This window comes from Punica granatum, chromosome 6, assembly GCF_007655135.1.
Source record: "Punica granatum isolate Tunisia-2019 chromosome 6, ASM765513v2, whole genome shotgun sequence".
In the NCBI taxonomy this organism is placed as follows: Eukaryota; Viridiplantae; Streptophyta; class Magnoliopsida; order Myrtales; family Lythraceae; genus Punica; species Punica granatum.
This window is the reverse complement of record NC_045132.1, coordinates 210,990-237,403: the sequence shown is the minus strand read 5'-3', so window position 1 is coordinate 237,403 and position 26,414 is coordinate 210,990. Positions and strand designations below refer to the sequence as shown.

The following is a 26,414-nucleotide window of genomic DNA, read 5'->3' as shown; positions in this document are numbered from 1 at the left end:
GAACTGACAGAATGGCGCGATGTGACCAACTCGATTGCAAATCTAACAGACAATAGAAAAACCGGGCCTAAAATGTTGTATTGGACCGAGCTGCTGATTCGGCCCAAGAGAAAAGGACCCACGGGCGGAGGGAGCAATTGGACTGGGCCAACCACCGAAATAAGGCCCATGAGTGATTGGGCGGACACATGGGTGGGTCTCACCCGAACTGACTTAACCCGACCCGCTTAACCTTTCATCTCCACCCGATCCCTAATTAGGGATCAGACGAACCCCCGAAAGAGCCCGAGCCTCATCCTTTTCCATTTCCTTTTCCTCCCTTACTTTTACCTTTGTTGCTGCCGTTTTGATTGTTTCGGCCATCAACATTGTGAGCTTCAATTGGAGGAGCACCGAGGATCCCGGAGAGAGGAGCGGCAGCAGAGGAAGCCGAGTTTACCGTCTGAGCTCCATGGGTGGCTGCATACAGACGCCACTCTTCATGTCCAACAAGCAGCGATTGAAACTCATCCGTGCTAATGGTGAGCATGCATTCGGATTGAGCAAGCACTATGGGTTCCCATTCGGGACTGAGCCCGGTGTAAATCCGGCGATTAATCTCAGTCGTGGTCTTGGGCTTCCCGATTTGAGCATACCTCAAAACATGTTCCTTCACCGAATTGATAAATGCAGCCATCAATTTGGAGCCTTTCTTCAAATCACGCCATTGTTGATCGAGCAAATCCTCTTGTGTAGCTGTCTGATTAACAAAAGCCCGTTCCAGAGATGTCCATGCCTCATGAGATGTTTTAGCAGTGAGAATAGTCACCCTAATTGCCTCGGTGACTGCCAGCATGACACAGGTGAGGGCGAAGTTGTATCTTGACTCCCATCTTAGGTAGTCATGATTAGTGACTTGGACACCATCTGCTCTAGCACTTGTCTTGCTCGAGGCGGTGGCTCGACCCTCAACATGATCTAGCATACCGTAGGTAGCCAGCAAAGGTGTCATGACACCTCTCCAGTATAGATAATTTTGGCCATTGAGCTTGATTGGAATTGTTGGAATAGTGGTTGGTGTCTGAATAATGGGGGGTGAGGATGAAAAGGAAGAAACAAGTGAGGATGCGGTACCAACCATGGTCACTAATTGGAGAAGAAGAGAAAGAGTAGAGTAAAGCGGAAGCAAATGAGCTAATCGGAGTTATCCATATTAAAGCTCTGATACCATGAAGAAATGACAGTGTATTGGTTGAATCCTCACTTACTGTGTGAGGTGAAAACCATTAGAATAAATAGCGTTGTACAAAATTCTAAGTATGTAAACTAGTTCTAAGTATGGAAGCTATCTATATATGACTAAAATACATTATCTGTACATGGTAAGCCATAATGACAAATATTCATGCTAATCTTCTCTATTAATAGTAAACTCGAGTTTGTTTTCACTCATTTATTTGCGCATTCATATTTTTACCTGGCAAACGATCTCATTTGGTTGGATTTGTAACAATGTCTTGTGCTTTTATGACTTATTATTAGTTTGTTGATTTATGATCTTTATTTAAATGAACAATGATTGATCTTTTCTGCTCATGACCACTCAGGAAAGTATAATACATACATACATATATATGTTATTTTTTTTAATTACAAGTAGAATCTTACGATTTACGATTCTACGATTCTCAACCGATTCTAGTTAGAATCGCGATTCTGACAACATTGTTGATATACATATCATTTTTAATTTGAAAGTTGCCATGACTTATATATATATATATATATATATATATATATATATCATGCCCGATGCTCTTATGTTTTAAGAGAGACTACATGCATGCGTGTGGAACTTATGGAACACCGATAATATAATTCACATGCATGCATGCAAATAATCATATGACCCGGTAATCGTAGCTAGGGCGATATATGTAGTTGGCGCATCCCATAAGATTAAGGGCCCCTCACCTGTAATTAATTAATTAATCAATGGCTAATGAAATCGCATAGGAACTTCGAGTGAATGACGTGCCTATGAACATATATACATATATAGAAGATTTCAAAGGATTTTTTTTTCTTTTTGGTAGATTCCACTGGACTTTAAGAACCGAATCTTCCCCCGTTTGGACAAAACGAGGAACTGGAATATCTCGAATAATTATTTTCCTCTTTCTTTTTTCTCTTTTTTTTAGTGGAATATCGCCTCACAATTAATGACAAGACTAAACAGCAATTTGCTTCAAGCTTTGGGTTGATAACCTTTGCCCTCAACCTTAGAATTTTGCATGGTGTCCCCGACCTTCAAAAAAATACACTTTGCCTCCTTCGGTTAATTTTTTCAGCCAAAATGAGTCATATATGTGAGATATGTGCTGAAAAATCGACAGGAGAAAACAAAGTGAGTATTTATTTTTTTAAGGTCAGGAGGGTAACGTGAAAAATTTTAAAGGTTGAGGCCAAAGTTGCTTACATAAACTTCTTTTTGCTCTAATTATAATAACTTTTTCTCTTCCAATTTATGCTTTCTTTTTAAATTGGGAATAAATGTGCAATTTCTCTTGGTCGAAAAAACCATTGTCTCACTTTCACATGCATCCTCAGAATACTCATGTTTACCAACAAGTTGGTACAACCAGTTAAGCGATTTAGCGTCGTTCTCTTTAAGTAAGATCTCGAGTTTAAATCTTATGGGTGGATAAAATCCATAATATGGAGAGTTTTACTTTTTATTGAGAAAATCCGGCTCGAATGAGATGAGTCAATATACATTGAGTTTCTGAATATCATAATACACACCCAAAAAAATACTCATATTATGCATAGTTTAATTTATAGCGCTAAATTGATGACAAGATTATAAATTTGTGACAATAACCACCGACTTCTCTCTTGCTTTTCTCCACTCCCCCAATTTCTCTCTCATTCTCCCTCATCTTCTCATCAATTACACCACGTGTATGTACATATTTTTTATTTTTCACTATAGAATATTTTCATAATATAAGTAAGAATGGGAGGAAAAAAAAAAGGGAATACGATGTATCCTATAATATGAACTTTCTCAAAAATGTTTTGATTACAAGTAGAAAACAAATTTTCATCAATCTAACAAATCCCGTGCATAGCACGAGCATATGTCTAGTCAAAATAAAAACCTAATATTCTTAAGAAAAGATAAATTATATAGATATAATTAGGATATGAGGAGGAAAATTAATATGTATGAATTAAGAAAACGAGCGGCTTCTAAATTAATGTGTTGGCTTGAGGATGATGATTAATCAAGGGCACTAACTTGGAATGTCATATTTATTTGAATTGTTGCTTTCAATTCACACTATTAATTAATCCGTTTTGCAATAGTTGATGCTAACATGAAGACATATCGATAGCAATAGACTATATACAATATTCATTGGTTTCATTCGTTTAATACAGGCCAATTATAAGAATTGAACCGACGCTCCAATAAACAATTTCACCTGGAATTATTCTTTGTTTCTGGAAAAAATGTCAATAATAATCAATATTTTCTTTTTGTTTTATGTAACTATCAAGTCGTACATGATGGCCGAAAATAATTTCTTCGTCTGATTTGATAAGCCTTTTCTGCTTGTCTTGTGCAATTCTAGCTGTATCTGTATCGACAGAATATTAAACTCTTTTTATATGACTGAAAAAAAAAAGGAGTTTAATATTTTTAAACAGAATATGAAGAAATTAGCATTCTTAACATTAATATTCTTAAACTCGAGAAATCTTAACATTAGTATTCTTAAACAGAATTCGAAGAAATTTAAGAAAAACAAATGTAAGTCATTTTCAAATCAATACACAATATACCTAATTAATAATTCATTTTTTATCGTTACATCAGTATGATTGGATAACCAATTTGGATTTAGCATTCAATTCATTCAATTCTGTCTTTTTAGAAATTATCAAACAGCAACAATCGTCTGAATTTCTTTTTCTTTCTTTCTTTCTTTTTTTTTCAACCAAAGAATTTCATGAGATCGTCATTCAGAATTTTCTCATTTATCTATTTCATTGCGTTCCTCTATAGGACCCGCCAACCAAACTCGTCGTCATCAATGAGTCATATACGAGACAAATATGTATTTCATATGGTTAAAATGAATCGAATTACACGGGGTACAAAGTCCAGACCATATGAGGCCACCCTTGATCAGGACTTGTGTCCAAAATGAATAAGATGTAGCAAACCGAGAAAAAACAGCAGACGACTGTAATGAGAAAGGCACAAACCAGCTATTTACTGGAACCAACAATCAACCTGGAGTACTCGGAGATAGCAGGGCTGTACTTCTCCGTTACCAAAAAACATCGGATCTTAGTTACAGTAGAATCGGTTACGAATCCTTGAATGAAGTGAACCCCACCCCAAGATCCCTCCACAATTCTCTACCAAGCATCTCCCGGTTATTTGAAGTAGTCGTGCCGAAGGATTGTTACGAAAGTTGGGGATGACCCATCTTCGTCCTTCTGCTTCCAGACTTCTCCATTGCCTTGGATGTACCATGACACTTTCGGCGATAATGGAGTGTATAGATCTGCCATATTTCAGATTAAATTCATCAATCCATGTTTTGTGTTTTGATATCTCTCTCATTTCTGGATGGGTCTAAATCACACAATTCAGAAACATATCCTGAGCCCTAACCAGAATTACACCAACAGAGACAAAAGTTCCGCTTGAGGATAGCCCACAAAGACGGCTTTAAAGAGAAACTCACCACTAATGACACCAATGCTAGGATCTAGTTTTCAAGACTAAATCTACTGCGAATACTGCCTAGGATTGGTGTTTAGACCAAGATCGGTGTGGAGTTGTAGGACCAAGTGGGGATCTGCTGTTAATGATCCAGTCCAGGCATTCCATCTTTTTTCCAACTGGTCCTGATCAATGGACATGACTAGTGACTCCTACACCAAATCAGCCGGACCCACTAAAGCTGAATAGTGCATCTTTTTTCGTTCTCTTTGGAATCTGAATACATGCACTCAATTAGTTTTTAACATCCATTATACTCAAAATGAACCAGCCTTCCATGATTTGAAAATCGGAACCATCTCTCATTCTTAGAGCATAGCAGATATTAAAATACCATGAGTTCTAAATCGATTCGATCGATTAAATGATTTTCTCGCCTAGGCCTCCTTTGCACCAAAAACAGTCGCTAATGTTGATTGCACGGGGACCCATCACAATCTATGAGGGACATTCAAGCTAGGTGTTAAAGACTCTTCACACACCCCGTCTTGTTTCTTAAGTACTGTATAATAGTAGAAGATCTATTGTGCTACTAAGCCAAGAGATACGCTAAAGAGGAATACCTGTAATGAGAGGAGACTCTGGCTCTCTCGTGCTGTGCAATACAGCAGTACCAGATAATACAATGATGAATCCACAAAGCTCCGATGCTATGGTGCTTGCACTTTGACCAGAATAATCCTTCAGAAATCAGGAAAGCACTTAGGATTCCTCCTCTATATTATCCATGGATGGAGGAGACAACAAAATGAAAAGAACAGAACCCTGCATGCATTCTTATTACCTTAAACATTATTGCGCTGGCCAAGATTGTAAAAGCTGTGAACATAGCATAATAGATCGGAGAAACGAGGGCCGTGTTGAAGGTGTCTAATGCCTGCAGTCATATTCAAATCACTGTGTGTAAGCCTGTAATACAAATACTTGCACTAAGCATGCATTAGTCACCAGTTGACATTCTGAAATCTGCATGATATCAATCCTCCGAGGTAAACAATGATGAGAATTAAAACAAAGAAGAGACAATATCCAGAGAGATTTCTGGGAAACCAATTCTCTTGCAACACGAAGCACAAAGTAATAGTAACTAACCATGTTTAAGTAATTTAATTGAATGATGATACAAGTAATTGCAACCATAGCAAACACCCATGTCTGAAAATATACAGCCTGATTTGAGCCCTCTAACGTGAGTTTAATAGCAATTCCAATGGCTTTAATACCCATAACCTGCAAGAGAACAAGTCGTAAATCAACACAAAAATGTAAAACCACAAAAGCCAACAACCAAGCCGCCAGCTATTCTCATAGAGTATTTTAGACACAAAAAGACCATCTCACCGTTAAGGAGCCAGAACTAGAGCATATTCCTATATACACCAATATGTTAGTTTGGCCATATCGAGGAGCGCAGTAGAAGATGAGTACTGAAGCTACTGCTACAACTGAGGCCATGTACAAAAGAAACGCTGCAAGAACCGACAAAGAAAGCTAAGAATCCAAACAGAATGAGAGGGAAAATGGTGTTTGCAGTCTTGCACATGCCAAATAACACAACAAAAGAGTACATGCAGACCTGGTTGAGTTGCCAAGTCCCATATTTCTTCGACGGAATCAAGAGAACGCTCTTCAGGTGCATGGAGCACAATGATTGTTGAGCCCACTATGCACAGAAGGCAGCCCAACATCCCCATCCTCTGCAGTTTCTCATCCAGCAAGAAATGTGCTAAAACAGCACTGCGCGTTCCCATCCACAAGGAAAACCAGAATCCATTACAAAGCAGCTTTGATTTCCTCTTTTTTTTTTAGTAAGAGATGAGAGGATTAAAGTCCATCAAGTCAGATAACAACTTACCTAACAATAATACTCAATGCACCAAGTGGAGTCACGAGCACAGCCGGGGCATAAATGTAAGCTACAAAATTTGCTATTTCACCTACAATCACTGCCAATATTTCCGAACAATAAGTCACAAGACATTTAGGTATTCGACTACCCTGCTATTCTTTCTTCGGAAATATAAACAGCAACAGTTTGAGCTTAATAGCAGCAGAAGTTACGCATAGACAGAGCTGACATAGCAACAGAAGAATAAGAGGACGGGTACATGAGGACTTACTAGTAATCATGCCAATCCACCACAACGGCTCCAGGAGGTAACCGTATCCTCCGACACCTTAACAAATCAACCAAATTAAAACCCATAAATTCATACCCTGCTCCATCATCTTAAGCAGCCAATTAAAGAATCAGAAGGCATTAACTTCTGTCATTGCCCACCAAAGCTAGATACTTAACCAGTATTTTGCTGTATGTGAACCCAACTGAAGTAAAAGAGTTCCTATTTTAATTATCTTTTTTTCCCCCGCCCAACTATGAATGAGAGTAGGCAATCAAGATGACAAGAGAAAGGAGGCGGGGTGGGCATACTAGCACGGGGACCATTGGAGCCGGCACGGCGGAGGCCCTTCTTCTTGATGATGAAGCTGGAGCCAATGAAGGCGCTCGAGGTCACCGCCAGTATAAACCCTTTTAGATTGCTCGAGTACATCTGTCTCTTCTATCTCCCTCTCCCAGCTATATCGATACATCCAAACTCATATATATGAATCTCGCTCTCTCTCTCTCTCTCTCTTTCTGTGTCAAGCTCTCAAGCTTCAATCTTGACGATGATGCCCGACGTAAATCGACAATGCGGGGGCTTATGATCTCAAATGCCGCCCCTTTTTACGTTGGGAGGGATAGGCCGGCCCCAGCTCAGGGGGCAAAAAGGAGCACTGTTCAATTAGGGCTATAGAGAGAGAGAGAGCCGGGTGGGAAGAGAGAAGAAAGGGGCAAATCGACGACAATGACAATGGCGAAGGTTGCTTTTGAGGTGTTTTGCTGCTTCCTTCAGCTCTTTCTCCTTCCCCCTCCTTTCTTTCCCGTCCCACCTGCCATTCCACTTCGGAGGCCATCGACTTCGGTCTCCCGTTGACTTCTCTTCTCTCCTCTTCCTTTCCTCTTCCATGCCCGCGTAAGCACGCAAAATATGCATTAGTTGCTATATTTGATGAGAAATAATCTCTTTGATTTTACAACATAATTTTAATTTTACTCTATTTTTAATTTTACTTACCTTTAATTCAACATAATTATTAATTTTCTCTTTTTCTTTAATTTTTTTAATCATTCAATTCAATTTTTAATACTAAATTATCTCAACTATTTATTACTTTTTCTATAATTCAACAATACAATCATTATTTTCTCTCGACTATTCATTACTTTTTCCACAATTTAACAATACAATTATTACTTTCTCTCAACTATTCATTACTTTTTTCACATTTTTTCTCATGATTCAACAACACAATCATGACAAACTAACTAAAACTAAAACTTAACTCAACTCAACTTTAAAACCAAACGCAACAATTAATCTTACTTAACTTAAATATAACTTTTTTATTTTTTTCAATTTAACAATACAATCATTATCTTTTTTAAAAATTTTCTTTTACATTTTTTCTTATATAGTATATAAATTAATTTTTAATATTAAATTATCTCAACTATTTAATTTTTTTTCTCAATTCAACAACACAATCACTACTTTTTTATCTTCTTTTTCAAATTCTCTCATATACTTTTACCTATTATTTTTATCATCATCTTCTCAAATCAAACTAAATTAAATTAACTCAAACTTAACTTCATTTTATTTATTTAACTTCGTTATTTTATTTATTTTTAAATCTTCGGCCTCATATATAACCCATTTTAATAAACGGGAAAATGACACTATTGGTCCTAAAACTTTGCCATTTTTTGACATTGAGTCCTAAAACTTTCAAAACGGAAAATCAAGTCCTAATGGTTTGAAAAAAGTGTCAGCAATGGTCCTAAATGTTTGAAAAAAGTAACAGTAACGGTCCTATCCATCAACCGCCGTTAACGTCCCGCCTACGTGGCGTTAGCGCCGTCCGTTTTGGCGATGTGGCCATTAGTTTGCTGACATGGCACATTGGACCGACCAGATTACCCGAAAACCCGTGATTCTACTTGGTTCCCAAGAAAGACCCGAAAGCTCCAAACTCGACCCAACGATCGATGGAAGTAAAACCCACCCAAAATCAACCTCCAACCCCCTGAAACCCTAATTCCCTCCCCCCCTAAAATGGATTCCACTCTCCTCTTTCCCTTTCCCTCTCGAAACCTCCTCAATTCATATAGGGATAATTCATAGTCGGTTGGTAGTTTTTTAACTACTTTTAAACTGCAATCGCCGTAAAGAACGGATAAGCGAGACATAGTGACCGCCGCACAAGCGCAAGCATAGACTGAAGTATGATCAGATAACCATCGTGCGTAGTTCAATATCAAAATCACAAGCACCAGAAACTCCCGAACACGATGGCGACGAACTTACATTCAATCGAACAGCTCCAGAATAAAGAAAACACGGAGGAGAGAAATGCGGGAAGCGCAGAGTGATTGGTCCACTCGAGCACGACGTTTGGTTGCAGAGAATCGGAAGGTAGAGGCGAAATTTTGGAACGAAAGAGCTCCAACGAGCCATTTAAACGAACCGCCTGCCTATACTACCCTCCGTAGCGAAGGAGGCGGTGGCATACAACGACGTAACAAAGGCCGAAGATTTCTCAATTTGTCTGAATTCATATCACAAATTATATGCATGGACGAGTATAAAATCTCAATCAAACAAATCTCTTGCCCTCATGATAGTTTAAGCTTTGACCTCATCTTTGAATAGTATCTGATGATTGCTTTTCGGAGAATTCCAAAGGAAGGAATAGCTCTAATTGTGTGGAGGGCATGAAAGCTCTTTGCACAGCAGCAGGAACTCACTTAACCAGAAGAAATAAGAATGGACATAGTTCAGTTTAACGTTTGCTTTCCAATGTTTCCCTAGTCAGTGTTATGTGCATAAAAAGCGAGATTCCTGGTGCAACAAATGGAGCCGAAGATTCCTGGTGCAACAAAGGGTCTTCTTCTTCCTTCACCGAGTAGAGGAGAGCGGGACAAGCCAGCTTTCGAGTTTGAGTAGAGGAGAGTCGAAGAGGAGAGTTCAATGGGTTTTCCTTCTGGGTTTTCGGAAAGGAGAGTTCAACGGGTTTTCCTTCGGGTTTCCTTCCTTTTCCGAAGGGGTGGAGGTCGATTTCGAGTGGGTTTTGTTTCCATCCATCAGGGGGGAAGGGAATTAGGGTTTCAAGAGGGAAGGGATTTGGAGCTTTCGGGGCTTACTTAGGGGCCGAGTAGAATCACGGGTTTTCGAGTAATCCGATCGGTCCAATGTGCTATGTCAGCAAATTAACGGCCACATCGCCGAAATGAACAGTGTTAACGCCACGTAGGCAGGACGTTAATGGCGGTTGACGGATGGGACTATTGCTGCCACTTTTTCCAAATCTTTAGGATCATTGCTGACACTTTTTCCAAACCTTTAGGACTTAATTTTTTGTTTTGATAATTTTAGGACTCAATATCAAAAAATAACAAAATTTTAGGATCAACAGTATCATTTTCCCTTTAATAAACTGGCCAAACAAAAGAAAAGGGACAAAAGCGAATATTAAGCGACCATTGAAATTCCCTTCCGCAGCTGAACGACTGAAATTCCCTTTCAGCATGCCCTTTTAACGTTTCCTTCTTTTCTTATGGATAGATGGAAGGATGGATGGAAGTTCGGGTGACCAGATCAGAATCAGAATCAGACAGATAGGGACGGCGGAGATGGCGGCCACCCCCGCCACTTTTCTTCTCTCGAGCAGCTGCTCCTCTTTCTCTCTTTCTTCTTCTTCTTCTTCAAGGCCGCCCCGTTGTTCCTTCCTCTCGAAACCCCCCATCGTTATCATTAAGAGGCCTCTCCCTCTCACTTCGAGATTCCTTCGCTTGCCCTCAGCTGATTCCTTCCTCCAAACAACTACGCCCACCAGTACCCGCAGCACTAGCAGGGTTATCGCCCGGACTTCTCTCAGGGACAGCGGCGGCCCAGGAGAGGAAGAGGATGATGCCCCGTCATCATCTCCATCAGACCTGGAGTCTCACTCCCTCCAATTCGATTTGGTGGGGGAGGACTCTGCCGTCTTTGACTTAGGGCAGCAGAAGATTCTGTCGTGGCTCTACTTCACGGGGATACTGGGTGCTGTTCTTTTTGCTCTGAACGTGGCTTGGCTTGACAACGGCTCTAACGGCTTGGGTCTCGGCTCGGCCTTCATCCGCTCCGTCTCCGGCCTCTCCGAGAGCCATGAGGTCGGTCCCTCCCTCCCTCCCTCCCTAGCTTGAAGTTCTACCTGGCATTATTACCATGTTCCTTTCTGAATGAAATTATCACGTTGTGCCGCCCTCCCTCCTTGCCCTTTGGATGATGATGCTTTGCGGATGTGCTTCACTTCCTTCTCGATGCCTCTGCATCCTGCCTATTTTCTCAGATATCCCCATTTTCATTATGTCCCACTTCAATCCTTCCAAACCGAAATAGTTTACGTGAAAATAATGATCGATCGTAATTTTTTGCTAAGCATAAATATGATAGGCATCATGGTGTATAATAGACTGCAATATTAATTTATGTCTGTCAACACGTCTGAGGTTTGGATTTTCAGTGTATAATTTATGCCATTTGAATTTGCAGGTTGTGATGCTACTACTCATCTTGATATTTGCTGCAGCTCACAGTGGGTTAGCAAGTCTGCGGGATGCAGGTGAGAAACTTATAGGGGAACGTGCATTCCGGGTCCTGTTTGCGGGGATATCTCTTCCGTTGGTCGTCAGTACTGTTGTGAGTTCCTTCCCTTTCAAATAATCTGCTTAATGAGTTGATACGCATCAGAATGTTCAGCTTTTTTCTTCCCCCCCCCCTCCCTCTTCCTTTTCTTCTGATATCAAAATCCATTCCAGTCAACTCGTATTTCTTTCTAATCACGAAATTTGGTATCTTTTTGACATTGTGTTACAGTTTTGGTCCTGTTCTGTGCTATGGCATTTTACAATTGATTTTTGACAGTCGAATAATAAAATTGTTTAGGAGTAGGGCAATGTCACGTAGGTTCACGTAATGGATTTGAGCTTCTCTAGAACACTGCCAAACACCATCTCATAATATGGCTCAGAATCATCTTCTCTAATTTAAGGAATAAGATTTGTCTCTTTTATAATATGCAATATGCTTGAATATTTTAAAAATAATCTATTCATGTGTTTGGGTCAACCCATTGAACTCCCGGTTGCTTGAGCCCGTGCTCTGTGTAGCTTGATGACCAGTATAATTCTGATAACGGTGTAATATGCTGCTAATTCCAGCACATTTTTGTCAAGCTTTGATTCCTTACCTTCCAATTATTTTTGTCCAGGTCTATTTTATCAATCACAGATATGATGGAGTGCAGTTATGGCAGCTGCAGGCTGTACCGGGAGTTCATGAACTTGTGTGGCTCTCTTCTTTTATGTCCTTCTTCTTCCTTTACCCTTCTACTTTCAATCTATTAGAGGTAGCAGCAGTTGATAAGCCAAAGATGCATCTATGGGAAACAGGCATCATGCGGATCACCAGGCATCCCCAGGTACTATATTTCAAGCATGACCACGCACTTTTTAGTTTGTTTTTGCTTCTACGAGAGTTTTGTTATGATTAGCGCCTGCGAGATCACTACATTAAATGGACAAGGACTTTCCTGGCTTGATCCGGGGACCGTCTTTTAACGGTACCCTTTTGCTATATACTTGTCCATCGGACAAACTTGTCACGTGATTGATTGATCATGTTACCATTTTTATGGTATTTTCTAATATGGATATTTTCAGGCATTTCATCTTTTGAACTTATTTCTTGCCATTGGATATCTCTATGATATGCAAAACCAGTCCAGGAATCCAATTAGAACTACACTACTAAGTGACGCAGAATCTGTGTACCATTTGATCAAGAAATTTAACAAGGTGCTTGTGTTGCCCTTTCCTTTTTCTGAAGATGGTGGGGCAGGTGATCTGGTGCTTAGCTCATACTGTGTGGATTGGGAACTCTGTCGCCGTGGCAGCATCTGTTGGACTAATTGGGCACCATCTCTTTGGCGTGTGGAATGGTGATCGTAGGCTAGCCATCAGCTATGGAGAAGCCTTTGAGATCATGAAGAGCAGAACGAGTGTCATCCCGTTTGCTGCCATTCTCGATGGTCGTCAGGAGTTGCCGGAAGATTACTACAAGGAATTTATTCGACTACCTTATCTATCAATAACCATTTTGACTTTGTTGGCATATTTCGCTCACCCGATCATGCAGGCAGCGAGCTTTCGACTTCATTGGTAGTGGTGAGAGCAAAATTTTCACCGAAAAAAGCAATAGAAAGGTAACTTTGTGACACAAAAGTTCCAACAACTGAGAATGGAATGGGAGAAATAATTTTTATTGTGTAGCCTCTGAGCTGTACATTTTACGTTCTGTATTTGACTTGCCAGGCATGTCTCTGTACTGTGTTATAAACCTTGTCAGATCAAGGTACACTAGTATATCTATAATAAAACATACAAAGGTAAAAGGTTTAGTTATGAACCCTCTTGTTTTCCATGGACTGCCAAGCCCTAACCATCGGGGAACTCAAATATGGCACCTGTGTGATTGAATCCGCAGGATACATTCAATGCTCTTGCCGCCTCATAAAATCGAACCATTGTTGGGTTTATACGGTCCACATCGTCCCCATGTCCCTGCACCACCACCTAGACATCAACCACAGAAGCAAACTGCAAGGGAGAAATTAAAATGAATACAACAGGGATTTGTCCATGGGCAACAAACCAATTGCCCGCCGGAAGAATGCCCGTCCTCTGAGAATGTTCCATGAGAACCTCCCCAACCCCACGTGAAAATTTTGCCATCTGCACCGTGTTTAGGTACACATAACGTGTGATAGAGCTCCAGATGTAGTTCCAGATGCAATTGACGTTCACTGATTATATAGGAGGTATAGTTTCAGTTCTAGTCAAAGATCAGTCCCTTACCGGAAATCACAGCTGTGTGCTTCCAGCCACATGATACCTGCAATTTTGGGACAGTAAATTAGATGATAAGTTTGAACGATATTGCTCAGAAACGAATTCCCAGATTAAGAAGAAAAGTAAGAAACCTTGCTAACAGCAGAATTGAGAAAAGGACCCTTGACTCTTTCCGGGAAAGGAATGACATCAGTAGACCTGTAACAGAAGATATCAATCGAGAAAAAGAAAAAAAAAAGTGAAAAGTATTAGCAGTTTAACAAAATGAAGATCATATTACTCATTAAGTGCTCCACCATCTACATACCCAATGCCGAGACATCCATTCTCATTCGAACCCCAAGTATATAGCTCTCCACCACCTATGAGAAAGCCATATTGAATTAGACTTTTGCTTTTCTAATCCTACGTATAAGGCTGTAACACGAAAGTAAAGTATCTTCAAAACGCCAATTTTTTTCAGTCAGTCTGGACAAACCAAAATGAGCAGATTTTATCACCTCTCTGATTATGGGCATACTTGTATCTTGAGTTAGACTGAAAAATTTACTTTTCAAGACACCTCACCAATTTCAGTCAACAACGGTGTATTCCGACTGGAGTTAAGCTAAACCCTTACTTGTTATTGCACACGTGTGATAGCCACCGCATGCCACTTCCGCTGACCATGGAAGTTCATGGACCATTGATGGTGTAGTAGCATTCTTCCCCTCTCCAAAGCCCTTGCATTTATTCATTCCCGACGAGAAATGGCATTCATCAGATACAGACCACTTTTCCATCTAATAAAAAGGCAAGACATAATAGCTAGTTTCTGCATATTACCAGTTTCTGCATTGTTTTCTCTCCAAATATAAAGACAGAGCCGTTTTCTGCAACATAAAGCAATTAAAGCAAAACTAGGCAACAACAGCAACAAGACCAGCAATTTTTAGAATTTACGGACAGAAGAAGGGTATTACACCATCTATGCAGGCTGAGTGCAGCAATCCTGCAGCAACTCTTTTAACCTAAAATGACAAGTAACGAACCCTAGAATCACAACCGCAAAGTAAGGACAGATAATTATCCTGGAAGTGATGACATACATAAGCCTAGAAAAACTTTATGTTAGAGTACCTTCAAACCTTCCAGATCCTTGATAAGTCTTGGCGTAAATTCACTGCACCAGAGAAACGGAGTATAAACAACGTATCAAAGGGCACCACCTGGGCGCAAATCCATGGGAACATGCGCAGCTAATACATAATGGTATACATCAAACATGAAAAATGCTTCCTTCCACTAAAAACCAAGACTATGATGCTTGAAAGGGGAAAAACATAAAAGATAAGTTACAGGATTATCATAAAAATTTACGCCAATGAGAAGATATCCCCAGATCTGAGTTCGGCTAATCAGAAGCCAGAAACATATTTTAGAGTGAAGAGACCAGTAAAGATATCAGTGCACATGAAACAACTGCAAGAATGGGTAAGATGCCAAAAGTATAATCCTGTCAATTCTTTCTCCCGATAGAAGAATAAACTTGTCAATGTACCGCAATAGACAAACAGAAACAACAGAGGCGCCATGTTACAACCTGCTACTTCCTCTAAATCCAAAAATGCTAGACTTGTGACCATGACCGAGCCTTCCAGACCCTCCACCTCCCCAACTCAAGGCATTGCCTTCATCTGGAAATGAATATCAGCAGATTAGAATACCTGTCCTAAAGAAATAACAAAGATAAGGCCAACTATCACATAACTAGGACTGTGCACAAGGAAAGGTATCTGAGAAGGAAAGTGAACTAGAACCTGTAACAGCAATTGAGTGTTCAGAGCCTAGAGCCGCCATTTTTATGACCATTCCAGTCAAGCATTCCACTTTAGTGGGCACAAAAAGGGCATTTGCTGCTTCTGCATAGTATTGCCACAGAAAGAACATGAGAATTAAGTAGCTACTAGCATGTACGCATGTCAGATTTGGAAAGAAAAGAACAACTCACGTGAGAGAATCAAATATAGAGTGGACTTACTTTTTCCAAGGCCAAGCTGGCCATTCGAGTTTTTACCCCACATGTAGAGTTCCCCATCAACTACAAGAGAGCATAACGATTGTCATGGATGTGAGAAAATTAACTCATGACAAGAGGATATAGCTGTTTTATTAGTTACATGAACAGGATACTACACTGTCATGCAAATAAAAGGCTCTGAAAACTCAAATAAAAATAAGGGTAAGATGAATCAAATAACAGCATAGGCCTGATGAGATTGCCGGGTACACTGATACTACTGATCTACATGGCTTGCATTTCTAACCCCACTAACTTAGAAGAACGGGGCATGTTATCATGTATCAAACAATCAAAATTTTCATATAAACGGGTGAGATGGCACAAACCTGTGATGGCGCAAGAGTGATGATAACCAGCAGAAATTTGCACTGTTTCCTTTGGTATACTGACGACTTCAAGAGGCTCCTGCAAGGGATTAAACTTATGGTGTATATGTACAGCGTGCAACATAACTATATAGTCCACCAAAATTTCTATTTCTACCAGAATAAAAACCATGCATGCATCTCCCTGATATGTTGGATACAGTTTATCCTTTGTATAAGCTAAGAAACCACTATACACATTCCAGATTTTTTCCACTAAACCATTGTCTTTTATGAAGGTTAGGGGGAAACGTTACAGTTTCATTCCTGGTTCACGTGATGGAAGATGGGGCTAGCCAGCTTCGAGTTTTTGTCATCAAGAAAGAATAGAATGCTCTGATATTTGAGTAGGGTTGGCAAAACTAAGAAGATGCTCTACCTGCTAAACTAATATTTTTTCAGTATCATTATTTTGTTCTTTTCTAGAACTGTATCAATCAATCATCTGATAAATTGCGATTTGTTAAAGAGTCTCTTTTGACTTGACTTCCATTTGGAGGTGGAAGTCAGGTGCAGATGTAAAGCATCGGTTCCTAGACATGAATTAGAGTAGAGGGGTCCTCCTCTATGGATAGCAAACCAAAGATAAGATAAAAGGGGGGAGCAAGAAGGTAAGGTGATGAAAAAATCAGCTACATTAGCAAGCAAATTAAAGAGCGTGTTCATCAAAAGAAGAAGTGAAGCATGCAATCAATGCAACACGTAAAGTAGGAGCAAGCATGGGTGTATGCATCATACAGTTGAGTATGACATATCCTCCGAGATACCGAGCTGTCCAAAGTCATTTAGGCCACTGGCGTAAACCTTTCCGGATTCTGTTACATGAAATGAAATCTTGTAAGCACCATCTGCTGAGTGGATTCAACTCAAAATACTCTCGCTGGAATAGATACACACACATACATGCATACGCACCGTACCTTAACTTGATAAGTAAGATATAAATTTTATAGATAGATAGATAGATAGATAGATAGATAGATAGATAGATAGATAGAACCATCCAATCCAAAATCTAGAAAAGAAGAAATGCTTTTCGAGGAGAGATATGATTGATTGATATCCATTTGTTTTCAGCAAATCAAATCAGTATGGACTTGTCCTATAACCTTTAGAAAAGCATGGCATTCATTATCATATCAATTCTAGACAATTCGCAAAAGAAGCCCATATGGTATCGTATCGTATGGAACGAGAGACTGAAATTGAATATTGCCTTGGTGCTGTTGCAAGGAGAAAGGAAGGAAGGAAGGAAGGAAGGAGGTGGGGAACAAACCAACCAACGGACCTGTGAGGAAGAGAGTGTGCGCTCCGCCACAAGCGATGGACTTGAGGCCTTCTACTTCTTGGGTGTGGAAAGCTGCAGCAGAGGAGGAATTATTAGCGACGAGGAGGGGCATAGGCCTGGAGTGGGACACCAAATTGCCATGGCCGAGTCTGCCGTAATCTCCACTGCCCCACAAAGCAGCAAACCTCTTCCCAGTCCCAATCCGCTCAATCGCAATGCCAGCTGGGAAGGTGGTGGTGGTGGCGGTGGATAGGAACCTCATCCATATCCTCCCTGTAGATGTAGTTGTGATGGACTGGGACTGGGACTGGGACTGGAGACTGGCGAGTCGGCTCCCAATTCTGCCGCTCCACATTGATTGATTGATTGCTTGATTTAGCCTTGTTATTTCTTCTTCCAGGCAGAAGCAGAAGCAGAAGCAGAGGCAGAGGCAGGGCACTGCTCAGTAGCAAGGCTAGGTCGGTCGTCAAGAGAAGAAAAAAGCTAATAGCTTTGAGTGGGTAATGCTAATGCGCTTGCTTGGGAAAAGATTGATGAATTGGGCTTCGAAGTTGAAAATTGATGCAGCCCTCCCTAGCTAATATTATTAGATTTAAGAAGAAGAATTAAATCAATCAATCTAAAGGAGAGAGGGGGAGAGAGGAGAGGAGAGGAGAGGAGTTGATGGAATGCAAAGGAATGGACTGCCAATAGAAGAGAAATAGAATAGAATTATATGGTCTGGTCTGGTCTGGTCTGGTTGGTTCGAGAGGAGAGGAGAGGAGAGCAGAGGAGACGAGACGAAAGAAGTTACAACTGCAACCGCAACTGACGATTCTTCCTTTGCTGCAACGATTCTGCAATCTTTTCTACATGATCAAACATGAATAACAACCAAGTTCAATACACAGCAAGGGCTTGCCTAGCTCAAAGTATAGTGCAGGTCTAAGTTAATGCTACACCAAGGGGTAAGTTCACCCAACAATGAGGTAGGACCGTGAGGTCACCTATCTTAAAAAGGTAGCCCATAGGCCAAATCTATCAACAGCAAAAGCAGATAATACTTTTACGATGTTACTCATAGGCCCTCCTTTTATTTGAGGCACTACCATGAGATCATCTAATTAAAGTAAAAGCCAAAAACTCGTTCTAAAACTACGTGACTCATAGGTACGCTCTAATAAATTAATCCTTTGGTGACCATGGGTACACCCTCATGAGTTGGCCTATAGACACACCCCAGCGATGCCAATGAGTACACTCAATGAGCTGACCAAAAGAGTGCATCACTCACAACTTGGACTCTCAATAAAGTTAGTGAACATGTCAATAGAGACAAATGCTAGTTCAAGAGGCGAAGAATACCGACAACAAAGATACTACATCAATTTACCCAAGCATAAAGACTACTACATCAAGTATGAGTACCACGCAGAATTCGACTACTACGTAAAGCTCATAGCTAGAGTGAATAAAGAGCTGCAAATCAAGCGAAGCTTGAGATTGTTGCTCGAACGAAGAAACTAAAATAACAAGTGGGAAGTAAGTGAAGCCACGAATATGACTGTAAAACAAGAGAGTCCAACTCATGTGAAGTGTATGAGTCAAGAGGAAAAGGAGAGGATCACGGTGATGAACAACAAAGCCATAAAGCAGCCGTCAATGCTAAGGAAAAGATATCGTGATCCATATGAATAAAATCATCATTTTGATTTTAACTCTACCTACAACAAAACAAATAAACTCATCAAAGTTAAAATAATGAGCCCCACTTATAAAACACACCTTCAAATCAAAATCAAAGTCAAGTTAAAATCAAATTATCAAACCAAACGGGCAAATATCACAGTCTATGCCAAACGAGCGAAGACTATAATCTAAGCTCTGTATGGAAATCAAGTGAAGCGGTTCTATTAGATGAAACATCATATTAAGCAATGCGAAAAATAGAAACTCAAGCGATGTGGCAAACGCTAGCTGAGTGGCACGAAGAGCAATAATCCAGAGAAGTGTCCAAGTTAAGTGAGGAGAAATGGAAAGGCGAAACAATCTTATGAGGCAAAGCAAAGTGAGGTCGCGCGAAGCATAACCCGAAGCAAAGAAAATTGAGAGGAACCCTTTGTTGCAGCAACAAGAGCGTGGCTAAGTGAGACGACTAAAAGAATAAAGTGAAGCGAAGGAAGTTAATAGTAATTTTCACTAAGTTCAACTACTGCTTCTATCAAGTTCGAGCATGGTTGATTAAGAATACGATGAGAAAGCAAGTTGCTTCCCAAAGCCTGCCAATCAAACTACAACTAACTACAAATGAAGTAGCAAAAAGAGAGTCTGGATTTTATGACAAGACTTGGAAACATATCCTGAAACACCTACCAAAATTACGAGGCCAGTCAATGTTGAAACTACAGACCCCATGGAAAAGTGAAGTGGAATATAGGATGATAAGAGTAAAAGAAAGGAATCTTTGCAAAACCTGCATGAACCATTGTGAAGCCTAAGGATTGCCTAAACTGTCGACTTAGCCAGCATAAATGTTTGCAGAGTCGAGAATTGTAGTAGTATAAGGGGGGCAACTTTATGCCCTTTAAGATTAAGCCTCTACTAACGCTCAACCCCAACTCTCATAGAGCCAAACGATCTACCTTCCCCGGCTCGAGATGCAATCGCAAAGCTAGACTTTGCAAAGCCAAAGACCAACTAAAATGTTCACGGAAAGCCAACAAGAAAAGGAAAGGCCAAGCATTCTTAAAGTATTTTCCTGGGGGCATTATTATAAAAAAAAAAAAAAAAAATCCCTCGTGGATGGGAGCTTAAACAACAAAAGCAGAAGAAATGCTCCCAACTGCATGTATAATCGACGCGACTCTCCCCACAATTGTGGACAGAGTCGCCAGCGGGGCAAATGATAGGCTTGGGAATAGGGGCCCCCAAAAATATCAGGCCCAGCTTTCCAAGGCCCACATGCTCATGATCCGTAAGCTCGTAAGAAAGAAAAGCTGGAACAGTTATTACACTTTTAAATTGTAACCGCTTATAAACCGCCTACGAAGGGCAGTTACTAGAGATATCTCCTGTATAAAAATCCCCATGAGAGGATTAATAAAAGGGGAGTTCTCTGATCATTAAACAGAGATTTAAGAGATCCCATTCTTACTCACAACTTCAGGCATCCCGATTTTTACAATCAAATCAAGTGGGATGAGTCAATCTTCAGTTAATTAAATTTTAGTTGTCACCCATCTATAATCATTACAATATCCTGGAATATATATTATGCTTTCATGAAATTGGCATATAGCAAATTGCTGAAATCCAATTTAATAGATTGAAAAGAAGAAAATGCATTGCGCTTGCACATCACCAAAATAACGGTTAGAATAACCGATTCTTGTATGATGGATTGATAAGATGAGTAAATACATAAATCACGTCCATTTGTGTAAAACTAATTGATCGTAATGGTATTAACTGCATCAATCTACTTGGCAAGATCCTATTCAAAAAGAGAATACGTTGTAGATAATGAAAATAATGACCAATTGCATAATCTGCTTATGGATATAGATAATAATGGAAGTAATGACATCAGTTCAACAAGCATTGCCTTATTTAGAAAGACAGTACACTATAAATAATAGAAATAACGTCATATTTTGTATTATGCTTCCAAATATACGGATAGTTTCATACGATGAACCAATTAGATGGTTAAAACCAGTTGTCATCCACGCATCGTCGTTATAGTATCCTGGATTAGTGCGATGATATTCAGATAATTAAATTTCAGTTGTCACTCGTTTATCGTAATGAAAATATTTTGTATTATCTATTATGTTTTCATGAAATTGGCATGTACCAAATTGCTGAAGTCTAATTGAATGGATTGAAAAGAAGAGAATGCATCGCACATAACCAAAATAACGACTAGGATATACTGATTCTTGTACGATGGATTGATAAGACAGGTAAGTACAGAAATTATGTCCATGCATGTAACTAATTGGTGATAAGTATGTGCCCACTGTGGAATTAATAGTAATGGTAGTAACTGCATCCATCCACTTGGTAAAATTCTATTTAGAAAGAGAATACGCTATATTAGGACCATGGGCATCCTTATGTAATCGAAAAGAGAATACACTATAGATAGAAAATAATGATCAATTGAATAGTCTGCCTATGAATATACAAATTCAGTACAATGAAATGACAAGATAGGTAAATATAAACAGTCACGTTTAATGGGTGTAAACTAGTTGGATAGAGGAGCGCAACTGCCTTGTGTGTCAGATAATAACGGTAGTAATGACATTTAATCCAATTGGCAAAACCCCATTTGGAAAGAGCAAATACTGTAGATAACGGAAATAACGACCAATAGAGTGTGCTGCATAACAACTGATCTAGTAGTAATTAACTAATAAGATGGCCAAATCTAGTTATCACCCGTGAATCATATTCAAAGCATCATCGGATATGTATTATTATTACTGTTAATATTCTTTCTTGCTTAGGTCATTTCAACAGTGTCTTTTTCTCCTATTCCTTCTTAGTTGTTTCTTTTTTGCAATCCTACTCTCCTCCTCCTTCTAGAAATGGAGACAAACTTTAATTCCTTGCTTTTGACATGGCAGGCCTGGGTGAGAGGCCTGCACGATGGGCTATTAGCTCAGTGGTATAGCACGCCCCTGATAATTACGTCGTTGTTCTTGGGCTGTGAGAGCTTTTAGTCACACGGATAGTTAACTGTTTCTTATCTTTGCCAGACCCTGAGATGTGGATCATTCAAGGCACATTAGCATGCCGTACTTCTCATATTCAAAGTAGGAGGGCAGATAATAACGATAGTAACAACATCAGTTCAACGAGCATTACCTTATTTAGAAAGAGAGTACACCAAAAATAATAGAAGTAATGACATATTTTGCATTGTGCTTTCGAATATACTGATTGATTCAGTACGATGAACCAATTAGATGGCAAAAACTAGCTGTCACCCGCATACCGTCATTACAGTATCTACATTAGTGCGATGAGCCGATCTTCAGTTAATTAAATTTCAGTTGTCACCCATCTATCATCATGACAATATCCTCATATATCTATTATGTTTTCATGAATTTGGCATGTTGCAAATTGTTGAAATCCAAGTTAATAGATTTGAAAGAAGAGAATGCAAGAATATACCGATTCTTGTACAATTGATTGATAAGAAGGTAAGTATGAAAATCAGGTCCATACGTGTAAACTAATTGATTGTAAGTACGTGCCCACCTTGTAATTGACAGTAACAATAGCAACTTCATCAATATACTTTGCAAAATCCTTTGAGAAAGAGAACACAGTGCAAATAACGGAAATAATGATCAATTGATGACACTTCCTCCGAATATACCAATTTCAATACGATGAAATGATAAGATGGGTAAGTATAAAAAATCGCGTTTAATGTGTAAACTAATTGGATGGAGGAGCACGGTCCCCCTGTGTGACACATATTAACGGTAGTAAAAACATTTGATACAACTGGGAAAACCCAATTTTTAAAGAGGAGCTATTGTAGATAACGAAAATAACGACCAATTGAAATATACCGACCGATCTAGTAGAAATTAACGGATGAGATGGCCAAATCTAGTTATCCCCCATGAATTCTAATCAAAGCATCATGGAATATATTTATTGTTGGTTTTTAATTATGAAATTGGCATGTAAATTGTTGTCTCCCACAAGTATACAGGTCGTGCAAGTAATAAAGGAATGAGTTGAGTATCATGCCACAAGGAGTTGATCTAATGAGCTTGCTAAACACTAATGGTGCGTGTGATTTTAGAGTTCAAGTAACTTTAATTTTGATTGTGGAAAAAGACAAATGATTGTGTAGTGTGTTGAGTTAAAGTTAAAGTTAAAATTTTTTATTTGGGAAATGTGTATTTTTGTTGTATAGTGTGTTGAGTTAAAGTTAAAGTTAAAATTTTTGTGATTTTAACTGCGAAACCAAACGGAGCAAATTATCACACTTCTATAATAGTCAAGCAAATCAATTTATGAGATATAAAGTTAAAGAAAAGCACTAACTAGCTAAACATCATCTAACTCAATTATCATGAATCAAAGATGATAAAGTCTAGGATCTCGATTTTCCTCGATATTGTCTTAACTTCACTCATATTCTCCTTCTCATATTCTTGAATGACGGGATGTACTACCGAGATTACAAATTCTCTCCTAAGTATCTTTCGAATTGCTTAGGGGTATATCTATTTAAACAAGAATCTCTATATGTCTATGAGAATCAAGTCCAAATAAAACTCATTAAGTTCCAATCCCGATTGTGGGTGCCTAAGGCAAGCACGTATATTTCTATCGATACTCGCGAAACAACCCAACTATCGACTAGTCAAGATCAAGCAAAGGCCCCATCCCTATCTAAACAGTAGCTCACTCTGTCGAGTTCATTGAGATTATTCATTCAATGTAATCGATGGCCAAACAATCACACGCATTAAGAACGGAATGAAATAAGTGCTAGTTCCACGGGGCTAACGGAAGCGTAAAAGGAACAGAAATTCAAAATTTCCTACCCGTGAAACTAATTCCAAGACCTACTAGAAGAGTAAGAGTAAATAAAAGCGTACCTGGAATATTTAAAGTTGTCGACCGAGCGTCCCACGCGTGACGCCTCTACTGGTATCCACACCGACTTTGTCGACGAGTTTTCGAGATCGGCGGTGCTAGCGACCAACACTCGAAAGAAACACCCCGATGCGACACCCGAAATTTATTAGACTAGTAGGATTAATTCAAATTGAACAATTCAACTTGAATTTCCTTACACTTATACACGTACACCCATATATATGTATATATATATCTCTTATATCTAAACATGCATGCTGCCCCTTTTATAAGCAATATGGGGAAGACAAATTCAAAGCCCCACCGATGTGGGATTAAGGAGAATCAAGGCTCCAAGTGACATGTGTAAGTCTAGGTGACATCATTTAATTAGTCCATGTGTATAGCTAAGTGTTATCATACAATTGGCCCATGTTTATTTTTATAATTGGCTCCAAGTGGTTCCATAAAAATAACCACTTAGCACACCATTAAATCTAATAAATCGGGTCTAATTAATCGGCAAATTTAATCTCATTAAATATCCGATTAATCGGTCGCACCATAAATCATCTAATCTTTATTAGACAATTTTGTTGTTTCAAAATATCTCGTCAAGTTAGTCGTAGTGTGTGACCCTGTAGGTTCCCAATTACGTTGATAGTAATATCGAAATCTCTATTTTAATATTACAAACAGTGAGCGGCATCTAGCAATGCATCACTGTTACTCAAGTAATCGGAAAGTCAATTTCTCGACGAACCTCGTGACCTATATTACCGTGTAATATAATCCATTGTCCTCTATATCTCTATTGAGCCCAAGACATGGTCGATGACATCCTTGTATGGCTTAATATCTCTCTTTCTTGATTTACCGGGTAAGTCTATCAGAGCAAATGAGCTCGATATCATTATATCGACTCATTTGGGTATGCATACACTTTTAGACTTAACCACCAAGTGGCCGTGAGATATCGCTCCCGTTTCGTAGGAGGGACAAATCCTATCTTGGTCACTCACATTCTTTTCCATGCTTTGTGGCATACCCAATAACTATCTTTATAACCAACCAGTTACGGTGGCGTTTGACAGTATCAAAATATACGACATTACACGTAGGAATCCATGGTGACCTCAAGTCAAAGGACCATTACACTATAGTCACTTTGAGATATGCTAATGACAGTCACGTAACAACCCATGTAGCAATCTCATGGCGGGTCAGTCCAATACACATTACTTTTAATGTATACATGTGGTGTGATTTGATATCTCCATATCCATGACCTATGAGATTTGGTCATCAATCAACACTCACACTAGTCTAACCGTATTACCGTTGTCCTAATTAACGATAATACTTTGACTATGGACATTTAGGAATAATGTTCAGTAATTATAGGATCTCACAATCAAGTCACACTTGATGCCTATTGAACCTACTATTCCAAGGACATTATTGTGTAAAATCATATTTAGCGCAATCTACACAATAACAGATATGCCTCGTTTTATAATGAAATAGATATCATATTACAAAACTGATTATAGATTGCCTCTAGGGCATACACCAATTCCCAACAATAAGTACATATATTCATTCAATAATACGATCAAGAGAGTTTCATGAAGTTAAACTAACATCGAGTTCCATCGATTCCCTAGAAGAAGAGCTTAGTTCATACTCACAAAATACATCATCACAAGAGTTTTCAACATGCTAAACAAGAGAATAGAAGAGTGGTAAGGAAAGAAGAAACTCGAAGAGTTGATGTCTCGACTAGTTGCCCGGTTCTCCTCCTCTTTGGCTCGAGCTTGGTTCCTCCTTCTTCTTTTCTCCTCTGCTGCTCAGCTCTCTCTCGCTCTGTTTCAGCAGCAACTCCCTTTTTGCTTCTTTACTTCGAACATTCAAGAGAGAAAAAGAGAGAGACGTGTATCTATGCATATTTTCCCCTTCTTCATTGCATTTACATGTATAGGCCACACACTAATTACCTTGTCTTTACCCTAATTAATAAATGGCTCATCAAGATTACAAGTTGGCCAATTGATCACAAAAAGGTGATCTACAATTTTTGAATTTCAAAACAAGAAGGTCGGTTCTTGAAAGGGGAGTGACAGACTGTTCAGAATCGCGACTGCATAAACGTGAAAGTTGCGACTCCAAACTTTATGCCCATGATTTCCATACTAGAGTCACGACTATAGATCGTTATAGTTGCAACTTGCAACTATGGTCAGTGCAGCCACGAATCTTCATTTTGATGCTTCTATCAAATACGAATATACATTTCATGAGTACCAAAATCTTAAAAATACGGG

General features: G+C 39.3%; 3 protein-coding genes across 4 annotated transcripts; 1 reads left to right on the top strand and 2 right to left on the bottom strand.

The window, feature by feature from the left end:
- Positions 1 to 4,092: 4,092 nt before the first annotated feature.
- On the bottom strand, positions 4,093 to 7,754 carry LOC116212411 (probable magnesium transporter NIPA6). The gene is made up of 9 exons (XM_031547011.1): positions 7,215 to 7,754; positions 6,904 to 6,960; positions 6,639 to 6,729; positions 6,360 to 6,520; positions 6,125 to 6,252; positions 5,876 to 6,013; positions 5,568 to 5,660; positions 5,347 to 5,464; positions 4,093 to 4,562 (listed from the first exon to the last, which is right to left on the bottom strand). Exons 1-9 carry the CDS (start codon positions 7,333 to 7,335, stop codon positions 4,432 to 4,434), a joined length of 1,038 nt encoding a protein of 345 aa, XP_031402871.1. The 5' UTR covers positions 7,336 to 7,754; the 3' UTR covers positions 4,093 to 4,431.
- A 2,640-nt stretch (positions 7,755 to 10,394) lies between these two features.
- On the top strand, positions 10,395 to 13,228 carry LOC116211069 (15-cis-zeta-carotene isomerase, chloroplastic). Its single transcript, XM_031545266.1, has 4 exons — positions 10,395 to 11,039; positions 11,422 to 11,568; positions 12,140 to 12,349; positions 12,757 to 13,228. Exons 1-4 carry the CDS (start codon positions 10,461 to 10,463, stop codon positions 13,090 to 13,092), a joined length of 1,272 nt encoding a protein of 423 aa, XP_031401126.1. The 5' UTR covers positions 10,395 to 10,460; the 3' UTR covers positions 13,093 to 13,228.
- LOC116211067 (ultraviolet-B receptor UVR8) lies at positions 13,169 to 18,355 on the bottom strand. Of its 2 annotated transcripts, none has more exons than XM_031545264.1 (15): positions 17,482 to 18,355; positions 16,944 to 17,020; positions 16,167 to 16,245; positions 15,799 to 15,858; positions 15,578 to 15,679; positions 15,361 to 15,454; positions 14,898 to 14,940; positions 14,743 to 14,788; positions 14,604 to 14,650; positions 14,398 to 14,500; positions 14,086 to 14,140; positions 13,910 to 13,976; positions 13,785 to 13,821; positions 13,582 to 13,661; positions 13,169 to 13,490 (listed from the first exon to the last, which is right to left on the bottom strand). In XM_031545264.1, exons 1-15 carry the CDS (start codon positions 17,846 to 17,848, stop codon positions 13,365 to 13,367), a joined length of 1,383 nt encoding a protein of 460 aa, XP_031401124.1. In that variant the 5' UTR covers positions 17,849 to 18,355; the 3' UTR covers positions 13,169 to 13,364. The 2 variants fall into 2 exon arrangements, with proteins under 2 accessions (XP_031401124.1, XP_031401125.1); XM_031545265.1 differs by having other exon boundaries at positions 17,494 to 18,347.
- Between the last annotated feature and the right edge of the window lie 8,059 nt (positions 18,356 to 26,414).